This window comes from Dipodomys merriami, unplaced genomic scaffold (genome assembly GCF_024711535.1).
Source record: "Dipodomys merriami isolate MVZ:Mamm:240054 unplaced genomic scaffold, mDipMer1.0.p SCAF_22, whole genome shotgun sequence".
Lineage (NCBI taxonomy): Eukaryota > Metazoa > Chordata > Mammalia > Rodentia > Heteromyidae > Dipodomys > Dipodomys merriami.
Genome location: NW_027203604.1, coordinates 9032510 through 9047046, shown reverse-complemented (window position 1 = coordinate 9047046; position 14537 = coordinate 9032510). Strand labels below are relative to the sequence as shown.

The window sequence follows — 14537 nt, the reverse complement described above, 5'->3', positions numbered from 1 at the left end:
AGCATGTGCAGCTGGTGCCTTAACATGTCTGCATACATGTGTGTGGACATGTACACATATGGTATATGTGCATGTGTATGAGCATGTCCATGTGCAAACTGTGTTACACAAGTGCATTCATGTGAGTGCTTTGGTATGTGTGCTGGGAAGCAGGGGTGGGGTGGGAAGAGGCACACAGAACTCCCTCTTGCTGGCCCCTTTGCTGCCACTGGTCTTGGCTCTGACCTCAGCTTCCTTATCTCTAAGGTGAGGGTAGTGACTCAGTCCCTGAGGACTAGGTGACAGCACAGAAGAGGGTGTTTGCTGCCTCCAGCCTTGAGTCCATAGGAGGTGTTGCCTGAGGCCCTGGGGGGCTCTGACAATGGGAGCCAAAGGTGTCCATTTCCAAGGAATATTTCTAGAACAAAGCCTGAGACTGAGGCTGGTAGCATGGACTTGAGAGGCATAGTCATGCTCAGTGAAAGGAGCAGGACTCTGCCCCACACAGACCGGTCCCAGCTCTGGGGCACATGAAAAACTGGCTGTGGCTATGGGGAGGGGGTGAGAAGCCAGTGCCCAGGACCTCTGATGAATCTCAAGTATCAAGAAGGTTCAGCAGACTGCTTCATTCTACCTCCCACTTGAACAGGGTAGCCCTTGTAGGTGAGCAACAAGACTGATGTGCTTTTATCCCACATGACTGTGCCAGTCCACCTTCAGTGGCTCTGACTCCTCATCTATCCTGCATAGTGGCTGGGAAGTGGGTTCAAGTGCCCAGCTCCATTGAGAGCTCTGTTCTTTGGACACACTGGCTAGCCAGGAGTGTGGAGAAGCTGGGGCTGTAGTGACTGGCCAAGGGAAGAGGTCCAGGAAGGATGGAGACATGGGGGCTTCTTGGATAACCATGATAACCTTGGATAACCAAGGACAAAGTAGATTGGACTCCAACGTGGTTGAATGTCCCTTCGCTCCCTTTAGCTAAGTGACCCAGGCAAGTGGTTCCCTCTGTAGGCCATGTTTCCTAACCACAGTGGAGTCAGCAGGCAGGGAGGCTGTCAGACCAGGATTCAGAGCTGCCAGGCCAGCCAACCCCTGTCCATCCTTCCCCACAGGGCCTGAAGGCTGAACAGTGAGACCAGGTGACTGAGCCACCAGGGGGCACCAGATGGCCAGGAGGCTGAGATGCAACAGGGGAAGGACAATATGGGGACATGTGAGGTAGGAGGGAATGGAGGATAGTAGAGGAGGTCTGAGAGGTTGGGAGCAAGGGGAAGATGTCTGAGAGAGAGGGCACAGTAGGGAGACACAGAGAGAAGGGGAGGGGAAGGCCTGGCCCAAAGGCTGGACTTGAAGCCATGAGGGCCAGGCATTCATTGGTTGCTCATGTAAATCCAAGCTACTCAGGAGGCTGAGATCTGAAAATCATGGTTCAGAGTCAGCTAGAGTAGATAAAATCAAGAGACTCTATCTCAACTGTGAGAACATCAGCTATGAGCATAAAAGTCAAGTAAGAACACGAGGCCCTGAGGTCAGCCCCAGTACTGACAGCGGCCAGTCAGAATCCTGTAGAGACTCTCCTGAGACAAAATAAAAGAAAAAAAAGAAAAAAAGAAACAGTGGCTGAGATGATATAAACATTTTAATACATTAGGCACCTTGCAGGGTGAAGGTGATAAGCTTCTTATAGAAATTATAAATAGTGAAAAATAAGCATTTAGAAAAAGAAGTGCTGGCTTTGCAGTGGGCAGCCGGGCGATTCTTTGGTTGAGCAGCTGACGAGGCTCAGGGTCTGAGTCCATCAGAATCCCCCGAGGTCATCTGCTAAGAAGGCCAGCAGGTAGCGGCTGACATGTCTGTCGATGATGACTGGTGAGAAGCCGAGGATACGCCGGGTTCCTGGCAACACCTTGGGGTCTGGAAGACAAAGGGAAAGCTCGGATCCAGGAGCCAGCCATTATGGTGAGCTGTCCTGGCCTTGCTGAGTTCTATAGGGGCCAGAACAGGCTGGGCACTGGTGCTGTCACTTTCTCATTCCCGCATGGTCATGATATTTGAGTTAACAGACCTGAATTGGGGCACATGTGAAGCCTATAGCTCTTGCCTGAGTGACCCGCAGGCCTTGAGCACTGTGTGGGCATGCACCTGGCCCCACCCCCTGAGGCCTTCCACAGGTGGGACAAACTCGGGCATCATGGGAAGGGGGAGGGAGAGTGGGCTGGACTTTGACTTGGCACTGTGATGCCTTGTGGCCTCCAGTCATGGAACTCTACAGAGATTACAAGACCCAGGCTTTAGGGGAAGTGACCTGCTCAAAGACCCCATGTGACTCAAGGTCACCAGTGTGGCAGAACTCTTTAATCCCCAGGCCCCAGGTGTTCCCTCCTCCCTGAGTGTTGTCCTCTGATTCCCACCCAGGAGGGGGGGCTCCCATGCGATTTCTTGGTATCCCTTTAGGATGACTCCTGACTCCCTCCCACTGTGTAGGTGAGGAAATTGAGGCAGCAGAGAGGCCAAGGGGCCATAACGTGCACAGGATTCAGGGTCTTCTCCTTTAGCCCTGGCCAGTGGCTGGCCTGGAGCCTGTGTGACCTGTGTGACCTGTTTGAACCCACCTGGAGGGCAGCAGTAGAGGAGGAGGGCTAAGCCTGCGGCCAGGCCCAGGCCTGCCAGGAAGCTCATGGGTCCTGGGGGAAAAGGAATGGGAGTCATTTGCCAGGTTAGTGAAAACCTCAGGGGCTGTCCACCAACACGAAGGTAAGTATGGAGCCCAGCCTTGGGATGGAGAAGCCCGGGGACCAAGACGGAGCCTAGAGGTGGGGAGGGGGAGGGAGGGAGATAGAGAGAAAAAGAGAGGGAGGCAGCCGAGCGTGTTACCCCGGTCACTCAGCTCGCGGCTCTCGCTGCCCCAGTCGAGCTCTGTGTACTCTGAGTTCTCTGGAAACAAAATCACAGAGCACTGTTAGTCAAGGCCTGGACCTGAGAGCACCCCCATGGGATACCCAAGGCTGCATCTACCTCCTGAGGCTGCTGGGCACTCTCATGGTCCCATGTGGCCCTGAGATGCCAGGATATAGTACAGTTAGACCCTCAGGGAAGCCCCTGGTTTCCTGGCCACATGATACCTAATACAGCAGAGTATCCATGATGGAATCTGACTGCTATCTTCATGAGCTGTCAGGCCAGGCACAGGGGGCAGGGCAGGACAGGAAGCTTTAGCCCTAGATCTTCCTGTTGGACCTCTGCAGGCAGCCCACCTGCCAGACAGACCATGGGGGTACCTAGGAGCCATGGAAGCTGCTTTATCTCCTGAAGAGGTGTGGCTCTACCTAGCTATCTTCTGAAAGACCCCTGGAACAGTCAGCTGGGGTGAGAGGGCCCACCTGCCCCATCCTTGAGCAACTGAGCGATCTGGGGATGCATTATTGGGATGAGACTCCTGGCAGAGAGGCTTGGGCTAGGCCACCTCATTCCTCTGGCTGAGAACAGTATTCCCTTACGCCTACCCCAAAAGGGTACTAGCATCCTAGCCTGGCTATGCCCTGCTCGATCCAACAAGCTTAGAGGGAGAGCTGGGGGAGCACAAGCCTCTGCCCAGCCCTCTGCACCTGAGGACACCTCACAGAAACACCACATATTTAAATTGGCACACAACCCCAATGCCTACGGTGGACAGGGTTAAGTCAAGGCTGGAATGGCCTAGGAGCACCTTACACTGTGAGGACAAGGCTGACTTCATGAATATGAAGTCATCCGCATTCACCTGAGGGTATAAAAGGAAGAAGACCAGATGTATGGGATGCAGGCTGCAGTGTGAAAACTGGCATAAGAGCCAGGTGCTGTGGCTCATGCCTGTAATTCTAGCTATTTAGGAGGCTGAGATCTGAGGATCACAGTTCAAAGTTGGCTGGGGCAGAAAAGTACCAATTAACCAGTTAACTACTCAAAAACCAGAAGTGGAGCTATGGCTCAAAGTGACAGAGCATTAGCCTGGAGCAAAAGAGCTCAGGGACAGCTCCCAGGTCCTGAGTTCAAGCTTCAGGACTAACAAAAAAGAAAAAAAAACCTGCACAAGAAGAGAGATAGGGAGAGGGATGAAGAGTCAGAGGATGGAGAGAGGGAGAGGGAGAGAAGGAAAGAGGGAAGGAAAAGGAGAAAGAGAGAGGCAGATAGACAGACAGACAGCAGCGCCTGTAAGATTCTTGCTGGGAGGCCACAGGGTAGTCTCTGGGGAGGAGCTGTGCTGCTGCAGCTTCAGATGGACACCCAGGATGTCCAAGACATAGCCATCTGACAGAATGGCCTTCCTAGACCATCACTGGGCCAGTGGTGATGGTGGGGAGGTGGCACTTACGCAGGGTATAGCGGCTGGGCAGGCAGCTGTGCAGAGGCTGGGCGTGGATGTACAGGGCTCGGTAGAACTCCTGGCAGTGCTGCTCGCCTCTCTGCTGCAGGTGGCTCAGGAGGTCACAGAGCCGCACACGCAAGGAGGCCTTGGGGTTCCGGAACTGAGGGCAGAGGGAAGAGCATGCTGGAGGGGGCAGCTGTGGCTAGGGTGGAACCCCTGGCTCAGGATCCCAGCCTCAGTGTCTTCTCCAGGTATGGGAACCCCTAGTGCCCCTCACCACACCTGCATGGAGCCCAGCACTGCCGCAGTTAGGGGCATTACTGCCAATCCTCACTTCCCATAGAGTAGAGAATGGCCAACTGAGGCTGAGACACCACACAACAAGCATGGGGCAGGGGATGTCACCCTAAGTGGTAAGACTCGGTATGACTTCCTGTGTGGCCTCAGTAAGTCACTGCAAACCACTGAGACTTGTTTTTCTTTATTTGTAAAACGTGAATAACAAATAAATTGTAGGGTCATTGAAGAGATGACATGTGATAACTGCTATTATTTTACAGTTATAGGAACCTGAATCAGATCTTTGAAATATTAGCTGAGGAAAAAAAATGGGTTTTTCTGATGTATTTGATGAGCCAGCATGTAGGTTTAAGGGTCAGTGGACATTCTGCATTGACCCCAGGGACTAGGAAGCTATGGCCTCGCGCTGCCCCCTGGTGGCTGTAATCATTGCTATAGGGGAGTAAAGTTGAGCCATACATCAATAAGGCTTGAGGTACCTGTGAGAAACTTCTTGAAACTTTTTTGAAACTGAGCATGTATAAGATTTCTAGTTATAGTAATGAGATTATTTGAGCTGTTAGGTTTTAAATCATTGTATGACTCTCATAATGTAGCCAGCATCTGAGCTGGTAGCAGTCTGGTTCTGTCCTGACCAACCTTACCTGTTCTAGGGGGTCTCAAACTTGTGACCTCTCAACAAGTGGGGAAACTTTAGTTCCAAGACAGGAAGATACTCAACAGAACAGCAGGGACTAGACACGGACCCCAAAAGCCTAGTAGGACTCTGGTACCAACAGCCAGGCCCTCCATTGTCAGAGACCACTGCTAAGGAGGAGGTAGCTCAAGGCCAGAGTTGGAGCTTGGGGCCTGGCAGGCTCAACTCCCACCTGTACCCCTGAAGCCCAGAGCCTCTCAGGTCCCTCAGGTCCCCCAGGCCTGGGGAAGTAGTCAGGATTAGACCTCTTGGGACAGAGCCCAGGAACTGCCTCTCACATGCCATCCCCAGCAGAGTTCACATGGCACATCACATCTCTGCGGAGCCAAGCCTGATAAGGGTGACCCTGGGCACATGACTGCCTCTTAGGCTTCAGCAGCCTTCTTTGTACAAGGAGTAGTAACTGTGGCCCTTACAGGCTGTGAAGGAGCATGCGTGGCACCATTTACCAGGTGGGCAAGTCTGCACCACAGCTTGCAAGCACAGGACTCTCATGCCTACTGCACAGACAGGGAACTAAAGCTCCCAACACGACTAGTCTCCCTGAGCTCTGCTGAGTAGCGTAGGGCAAATCCAGCTCCTGCCCTGCCATATGGTCTAGAGGCTCCAACCTGTACCTCAGAGGGGCTGGGCCTTCCAGCTCACATAGTACCCACTTTGAACCTCTGTGTGGCATTAGAGTGATGCCAGGCCCAGACTTTAGACCCACCCTCTGTTTCCTGCTTCTGGTCTTACACCGCTATGTACGATTGTATGTTGTCACGTGTTGTGGGATGTGGTTACAGCAGGCAAGAGGACATGAACAGCGCTGATGTTCTGGGGTTACTTGGGGTCACTCGGCAGTTGTTTGTTGTTTTTTTTGTTTTGCGGAGGGGGGGGGTCTGTTGTGGGGATTGAACTCTGGGCCTGAATGTTGTCCCTGAGCTCTTCAGCTCAAGTCAAGTGCTCTAACACTTGAGCCACAGCATCACTTCCAGTTTTCTGGTGGTTAATTGGAGATAAGAGTTTCACTGACTTTCCTGCCCAGGCTGGCTTTAAACCCCGATCCTCAGATGTCAGCCTCTTGAGTAGCTAGGATTACAGGCGTGAGCCATATGCACCCAGCTACTCAGGCACTTTTGAGCTCTGGTAGCCTTGGTATCCAAGCCCAGGTATGCCACCTGAGACTATCCTGGTGGGCCATCCCTTGAGAAAATGACTCAAAGCTAACTCCAACAGCTTCCCCCAGCCCAGAAAGAAAGGGAAATGCAGAGGCGGCTTGGGCTCCCCCACCCTCATCTCCTCAGCACCTTTTCGGCTTCCTTGTTGGTGAGGATCTGTGGGTAGTAACGGTTCAGCTGGAGAATGATCCTGTCCACCTGCTGCTCACTCAGGCGCCCCTGGCCTGTCAGGAAAGGTGTGTCCTGCACCAGACGGTCACAGTAGGTCTGATCTGAAACACGTGGGGAGCGCAGGACATGAGCCAGTGTAGCCCTAAGGGGGCCAAAGATGGCTCCCTTGGTGTTGACCTCTGGAGTCTCCACACATTGCTGGAAGGGTGATGAATTCCCTCAAGGGTATACCTGCCAGACTGCCGACAGCTCATACAGTGGCCATCATATACAGGGAAAGCTACCAACCAACCAACTCACCTTGCCAAAAGATGGAAGTAGGCAGGCTTGGCAGAAACCCAGAAAAGGACATAGTCTCCAGCTCCTCTTCTATGCCCAAGAGCTTACCACAGAAAATGAACTCAGAAGGGTGAATATGCCATCCCACAGGCACCCACAATGCCATCTGAAAATAGGTAGCACCTAGGGAAGTCATATGAGCTCAAAGAAGGCCTAGTTCTGAGCAGTATAGCAACCCTCGGCCGTGTAGCTGCAAGAACATGAGGCTCAGGATGGCCTGTGCTGGGATCACCATGGGACAAGGCAGTCAGGAAGGCCTTAAAGCTCCTACCACCAGCAAACCAACACACCATCCAAGGAAGGGCCTTATCCTTTGGTTTTTCTATCAGAAATCATCATTAAAGGGGGTTGGGAATGTGGCTTAGTGGTAGAGTGCTTGCCTAGCATGCATGAAGCCCTAGGTTCGATTCCTCTTTATTACATAAACAGAAAAAGCCAGAAGTGGCGCTGTGGCTCAAGTGGTAGAGTGTTACCCTTCAGCAAAAGAAGCTCAGGGACAGCACCCAGGCCCTGAGTTCAAGTCTCAGGACTGGCAAAACACACACACACACACACACACACACACACACACACACACACACACACACACACACAAACACAATCAAATCACCATTAAAGCACTTACACTAGATCACATGCTAGGTTTGATCCCAACAAATACACACACACACACACACACACACATACACACATTCACTCCACAGAAGACAGATCTTTAAAGCTGAGGGGTAGAGAGGATATAAACAGGCATGGGGGGGGTCACAGGATCCTTCTGAAAACCTTATAGACATATGGCCACTTGTCTAAAAACTAAATCATGAATAAATAAGAACATCTGACAAGACCTCTAATTACTTAGAAGGTTTAATTCAGTAATCAAAACTGCCCCAAGAAGGAAAAGCTAAGACCAGATGGTTTCTCTGATGAATTCTACCAAGCATTTTAAAATGAGTCAACACAAATCCTACCTCTTACAAGACACTGAAGAGGAAAGAGCACTTCATAACTATTACATGACGTCAGAATTATGATACTCAAATCAGACAAACACACAATAAGAAAATAAATTATACAGAATACCCTTTATGAATATTAATGTAAAAGTCCTCAACAAAATATTCATAATCCAAATTTAGCACCATAGTAAAAGAATTATATGGATTTATTCTTGATATGATGGTTCAAAATACAAAAATAGATGTAATATACTAATAGAATGAAAAAATACATAACTTCAATTGATGCAGAAAAAGAATCTTACAAAATTCACTTTTTCTTGATACCAATACTCAATTAATTAGAAATAGAAGATGCTAGGTTTTGAATGTGCATGTGTTGGAAAATTCATGCCCCATATAAGTGTTAGGAGGTGGAGCCTAATAAGAGAAGTTTAGATCATGAAGCCCTACCCTTGTAAATTACTAGTTATTAATACTGGTTATAGGAAGTTTACCATCATATCCTTTCCTTCCCTTATACATAAAAAGAAGGCTTTTTACTTCCAGAACTATTTAGCCATCAAAACTATAAGCCAGAAATTGTCTGTTCATTGTAAGTTATCCAGTGTCAAGAGTTCTCTCATGTTGCACAAAGCAGATTAAGGCAGAGGGAAATTTCCTCAACATGGTTCAAGCCATAAATTATATATATATATATATATATATATTTATAATATATATTATATATATATATATATATCACAGCAATCACGCTGAATGATGAAAGCTTTTCCTCTAGAGACAGAAACAAGACAAGGATGCCTCCTCCTGCCACTTCCATTCAGTGTAATTGTAAATGCTCTAGCCAGAGCAATTAGACAAGAAAAGTAAAGGCATCCAAATTGGAAAGGAAGAAGAAAATTTATCTTTACAGATGGCATGGTTTTATATAGAAAAAAAAATCATAGTTGGGTACCTGTGGCTCATGCCTGTAATCCTAGCTACTCAGGAGGCTGGGATTTGAGAATCGCAGATCAAAGCCAGCCTGGGCAGGAAAGTCAGTGAAACTCTCTTATCTCCAATTAACCACTAGAACCCTGATAGTGGCACTATGGCTCAAAGTGGCAGAGCACTTTGAAAAAGCTCAGGGACAATGCCCAGACCCTGAGTTCAAGCCCCATGACCACCACCACCAACAACAACAAAAAACTTAGTCTTCGGCTGGGAAGGTGGCTCAGTGGTAGAGCGCTTGCCTTGCATGCATGAGGCCCTGGGTTCGATTCCTCAGCACCACATAAGCAAAAAGAAAAAAGCCGGAAGTGGCGCTGTGGCTCTAGTGGTAGAGCACTAGCCTTGAGCTGAAGAGCTGAGGGACAGTGCCCAGGCCAGAGTTCAGGCCCCACGACTGGACCAAAAAAAAAAAAAAAAAAACTGCTAAGCTAATCAACATATGCAGCAAGACTGCAAGACATGAAGTCAAAACTGTTATATACTAACAATGAACAATTCAAAAATAAAAAATTCCATCTATAATGGCATTAAAGTGAACAAAATAAAAATAAATTTAATCAAGGAGGCAAAAAATGTACTCTGTTAAAAAATGAACATCTAACAAAAAGGAAAGATGTCTCACATTCTTGGATTAGAGGATAATACTGTAACAATGAGGACACAACTCAAAGCAATCCACAGACAATGCTATCTCTATCAAAACCCCAAAAGTGTTTTGTTGTTGTTTTGCAGAAACAGAAAAATACATCCTGAAATTTATGTAGAATTTCAAAGCATTTAATAGCCAAAACAATATTTAAAAAGAATAACTTTGGAAGACTCCGAGTATCTGACTTTAAAACTCACCAAAGTAAAATACGCAAAACAATGTAGTACTGAATGAGACTGAGCCCAGAATGAAACCTATATATGAGAATCTTTATGGCTTACAGTTCCATTCCAAGTGATAAGAAAAAATTCAAGCAACATGCAAATTCCTACTCTCCGTGTTACTTCCCTATTTTTTTTAGGAATCTGACTGCAAAGCTGAAACTGATTAGAAAATAATAATTGTTATATATTTGATATAATTATATTTTACATAATTATATAATAATAAGTAGTAGTAGTACTAGAGCTTGAATTCAGGGCCTTATTTTCTTGCTTAGCTTTTTTTGTTCAAGGCTGATGTTCTAACACTGGAGCCACAGCTCCAGTTATAAATTTTTGCTGGTTAATTGAAGATAAGGTTTCATGAACTTTTCTGTCCAGGCTAGTTTCAAGCCATGATTCTCAGATCTCAGCCTCCTGAGTAGCTAGAACACACAGGACCAACCAATGCCCAACCTAGAAAAAAAAATTTTTTTTTTGGGTCCGGTTGTGGGGCCTGAACTCTGGGCCTGGGCGCTGTCCCTCAGCTCTTCAGCTCAAGGCTAGCGCTCTACCACTTGAGCCACAGCGCCACTTCCGGCTTTTTTCTTTTTGCTTATATGGTACTGAGGAATCGAACCCAGGGCCTCAGGCATGCAAGGCAAGAGCTCTACCACTGAGCCACCTTCCCAGCCCTAGAAAATTCTTTATAGTTTAAAATATTTTTCCCCTCTTAGGAGAATTCAAATAGCCAGCCATCAAAACTAAAAATGAATGGAATTATTAAAGTCAACTCAGTTATTGCTATTAGATCCACTTTGTTTGTATGTGTCCAAAGTATAAAATGAATAATTATTTATATTCAAATTAATCTGTTTTTAAAATACTACTTAAAACTTTGTTTTCTGGTTTTTGAAACACAATGAAAGTCTGGGTTTTTTTGGGCAGATGAAAATACTTGAGAGCTTCAACTGTTCTTAATTCTCTTTCCTAACTGGAGACTGATGTGGCTGTTGTTTAAGGAAAGGTGTGCATTCCATTGTCTTACATCTTCTAAGTCTACTTACAAAATAGAGTTAGTAGATGGATGATGAAATGGGATGCAAAGGACTTTTTGGAGTGACAAAACATTGTTTTGATCTGCCTTGTCAAAACTTTTCAAACTTTATTAAAAATGAGTGCATTGCTTGTAAGTAGATAAACTTTTATAAGGTATTTACAAAATAATTGATATATTGGAAAAGGTAGGCCATTTTCTCTGGTTTCACCCATGGGGCACAGTATTCAAATGCAGTCTTTCTCACATCTCCATCCTTTTGGCTGGTCTTTCTTCTGCTTTTTGAATTCTCATACCATTGAAGCAAGCCATGCTCTATAGGGTCCTGTGTGGTCAGGTGGAAGGGGACGATCACCCTGCACTAGTAAGTCAAATGTGTCCTCCAGGGGATTATGATGTAAGGGTGGGGGTCTGCATTCACAAGGCTGCCTACCCAAAGTTTCTATCCACTATGCCTGTCCTCCAGAGGACAAATGGAGTTGTCCTGGTTCTCCAGGCCTACTCTTTGGGCCATCAGCCGCCATCTCCGATCACAAAGGCGGCAGCTAGGGACTCCGAATGCTAGCTAAACCCTCACCGCCTATGTGGAAGATAAGATTCTTCAGCTGCCCCAGGGATCTGCCAAAGCTACATGGCCAGCTACATCTGGCAGCTTGGCTCCAGCACCTGCAGCCTCTCTCACTGGAAAGTTAAAATGAATCCTAGTCATTATTTGGATTCATTTCTCATGGAGAAATCCCATGAGCCAGGCATTCTATAGACTCTACACCTACCTACCTCTGCCCTTCCTCCAGTTTGCAAGATAAGCATAACCACCACCCTCAATTTCAGACAAAGAAACAGAGGTATAGCAAGAAGACAAGGTATGTATTTAAGACTGAAGTCAGCTAGGCAGATCTGAGGTCTGGACCCAGACACAGGCATATTGGGGCTACCTCTTCATACCCAAATATCCTAGCTCTCCTGTTAACACATGGATCAGCCATGTAATAGGCTACATGAATCTGTCCTCTGCCAGACAGGAGCAGGCCCAAGACTGCTTATATCAATGTGCATAGGGATGAGTACACAGTAGGCATGCACTAAAGAGTTCCACAATAAATGGGCATCAGTCCAATGCCTAGGGCAAGATCTGTTGGTGGACAGCGCCCTGTAGCAGTCTCCTCCCACCCTGTGAGCCCAGCAGGGCCTCTGCTGCCCACAAAGCATGAGTCACTGGAGTTCTGAGTCACCCGGCACAAGTAGCATAGCCCAGGGGCTGAGGCTGCCTGTGCAGCTCTGAGGCTCTCGGTTTCCTACATTTCCTGTGGTTCTTGTGATCTATGCATGCAAAACCCATACAGGCAACCACTGGGAAGCCCCTGTCCGAGTGCCAGGCCCTGGTAAACACAGCCAGGACTGTCTTCACAGGACAAAGGAAGACTCTCAAATTCCACATTCCCACTTCCTGTCTCACTGGCACCAGGATCATAGACCCCACCCACTCTAGCCTGAACTTCCTTCTCAGCTTAGACCAAAGCCTTCAGCCTGTTATTTGAGCCCCTGGAGCATCCAGCCCCACATCCTTATTCAGCCCCTTCCTGCTTGGCAGCTCCTAACTGCACCATAGTTGGGGACAGTGAAGCCTCCTTGAGATTCCCCCTTCCCCACCCTTATCCTACTTAGGTTACAACAGTTGGCCATCAACCTCCCTCCAAATTGCTCTCAGAGGACCCTCTTACACCAGCACCCAGTATGGCTAAGATCACTCCATCACTAGGCAGCTAACTTATTAAGCACCTGTCCTATGCAGACACCATCAGTGTTTGGCAGTCAGTGTTTGGCAGTCGCTGGCTCACACATACGCTTGCTGGCAGCAAAGACTGGGGAAAGGCAGGCCCCCAGGCAGTACAGGAGGATAGTAAGCCCAGGACTACTTGCCTGTGGCCTCAGCAAGCTGTCCATCTGATCTTCACAGGCCTCTACTCTCTAGGTCTCCAATTCTTTTTTTTTAATTTAATTTTATTTTTTTTGTGAACATACTGTACAGAGGGGTTATCTAGGTCTCCAATTCTTAACCCAAAAGGAAGGATTGTGAGTACTATCTAGAGGCCCAGTAGATACCAGAAAGTGTATGCTGTTTTCATGGCCAAAACCTTGAGGACCTGCTGTCTGGCTGTGCCCTTCCAGATGCAAAGTCCCTTCAAGTAAGAAACCTTCTCAGATTACCTACTCCCTCCCCAGCGTGCTGCCTCAGTCTCCACCAACACTCAGTTCATGGCAGGGCTCCGTGGGGGCAACACAGCTCTAAGTTATGCATCTCATGCACCCTGATGAACTTGCTTTCAAGTTGCTAGGAAACCGGGAGTCTGCACATGCATCGCATAGACCTGAGCGCTGGGGCCAGGGCTTGGGTCCTCTTCTCCACTGACCAGCAGAGTAGCCAGGGTACCTATTCAACCTGATGTTGTTTTTCTATTCATACACAGACATCCCATACAGTTATAGGTAGTGCCTCAGGAGGAACCTCAGGTGTAGTATACGCTTAGAAATAGCAACCAGAAACAAGAAGAGTTGGAGGGATGACAAAGGGGAGCAGGTGACAACAGAAGTCTCTTCTAGCCTGGTTGTCTTGAAAGTCATCAGGTTTACAGCCCACGAAACCTTATTTTGGTGCAAGCTATGACCAGAGAGGGCTGGGGACTTGTGGCTCCACTCTGACACCCTGGGCCACCTTCCACTACGTGAAGCCGAAAAGTGAACAGAGCGACCTCACAGGACTCAAACAGTTTGCCACGGGGTCCTTCCCTGGCGCCTGAGCCTCCTGAGCTCCTCTTACAGAGCAAAGTCGGAAAGAAAGTGGGCGGAACCCAGATCAGGAGTGGGCAGGCCGGGCTGGGCCCATCCCAAGCGGGTGCGGGGAGTCCAGTTGCTGGCTCTGATTCGCCCCCGTCCTCTCTGGGGTAAGGGAATGCAGAGCCCCAGGCGCCCCCGGAGGCAGCAGTAGGAGAGTCCCACGGGTACCACGCCGTGCCCAGGAAGGCAACCCCGATCTCAGCCCCAGCGCACCGCACCCCGCGCGCGGCCCGACGCCGCTGCGATCCACGCACGCAGCCGCAGGGCCGCGACCTCGCCCCGCCCCGGCCTCCGAGCTTACCTGCTGCTCTGCCTCTTCAAGCCTGCACCTGGGCGCCCCACTTTCCGTGCCTCCCAGCCCCCCGGCGCCCCCCGGCCCCGCCGCGCAGAGCCCGGGAGCCCCCCGTCCCGCCCCGCGGGTGCACCCGCGCCGCCGCCCACAGCTGACAGCCAAGGTCAACGCCAGGCTGGCCCTGTGCCCACCTGTCATGGCGGCAGACACGGCGCCACCCCGCCGTCCCCGGCTGTCCGCCGCCCGGCCCACCGGCTCCGGTGACCGCCGCCCCGCAGGCTGGGCTCTAAGCCCAGCCTCTTCCCGCTAAGTCCCTCCGGGCTGCGACCGCGACGAGGCCGCCACCCTAAATACCGCCCCTCAACTAGCCACGCCCCCTCCCCGTCCGGGCTGGGAAGCTGCGCCGAGCCCCGAGCGCCGTCCTATCACCGGCCTTTCCCGGCCCAGTGTCTGTAGCGACTAGGGCAGAACTGTGTGTAAACCCGGTCCCTCACAGAACCACGCCCCCGACAGTGTCAGTTACCTCGCCACGTGGAACCCTGGGCCCCGCCCACGTCCGGAGGG

At 49.5% G+C, this 14537-nt stretch overlaps 1 protein-coding gene across 2 annotated transcripts; it reads right to left on the bottom strand.

Annotated features, from left to right (window-relative positions):
• Nucleotides 1-1600: 1600 nt before the first annotated feature.
• Card19 (caspase recruitment domain family member 19) lies at nucleotides 1601-14437 on the bottom strand. Of its 2 annotated transcripts, XM_070033291.1 has the most exons (6): nucleotides 14165-14435; nucleotides 6611-6753; nucleotides 4331-4484; nucleotides 2854-2913; nucleotides 2592-2663; nucleotides 1601-1893 (listed from the first exon to the last, which is right to left on the bottom strand). In XM_070033291.1, the coding sequence occupies exons 1-6, from the start codon at nucleotides 14169-14171 to the stop codon at nucleotides 1778-1780; spliced, it is 552 nt and encodes a 183-aa protein (XP_069889392.1). In that variant the 5' UTR covers nucleotides 14172-14435; the 3' UTR covers nucleotides 1601-1777. The 2 variants fall into 2 exon arrangements, with proteins under 2 accessions (XP_069889392.1, XP_069889393.1); XM_070033292.1 differs by lacking the exon at nucleotides 2854-2913 and having other exon boundaries at nucleotides 14165-14437.
• Nucleotides 14438-14537: the final 100 nt, after the last annotated feature.

Bases quoted from the DNA above. Each gene is read 5' to 3' on its own strand.
- Card19 (XM_070033291.1), bottom strand. The intron at 4,485-6,610 runs GTGCTGAGGAGA...CTCTGCCCTCAG, and splicing joins CCAACAAGGAAGCCGAAAAG to TTCCGGAACCCCAAGGCCTC. The intron at 2,914-4,330 runs GTAAGTGCCACC...TTTTGTTTCCAG, and splicing joins GCCCAGCCGCTATACCCTGC to AGAACTCAGAGTACACAGAG.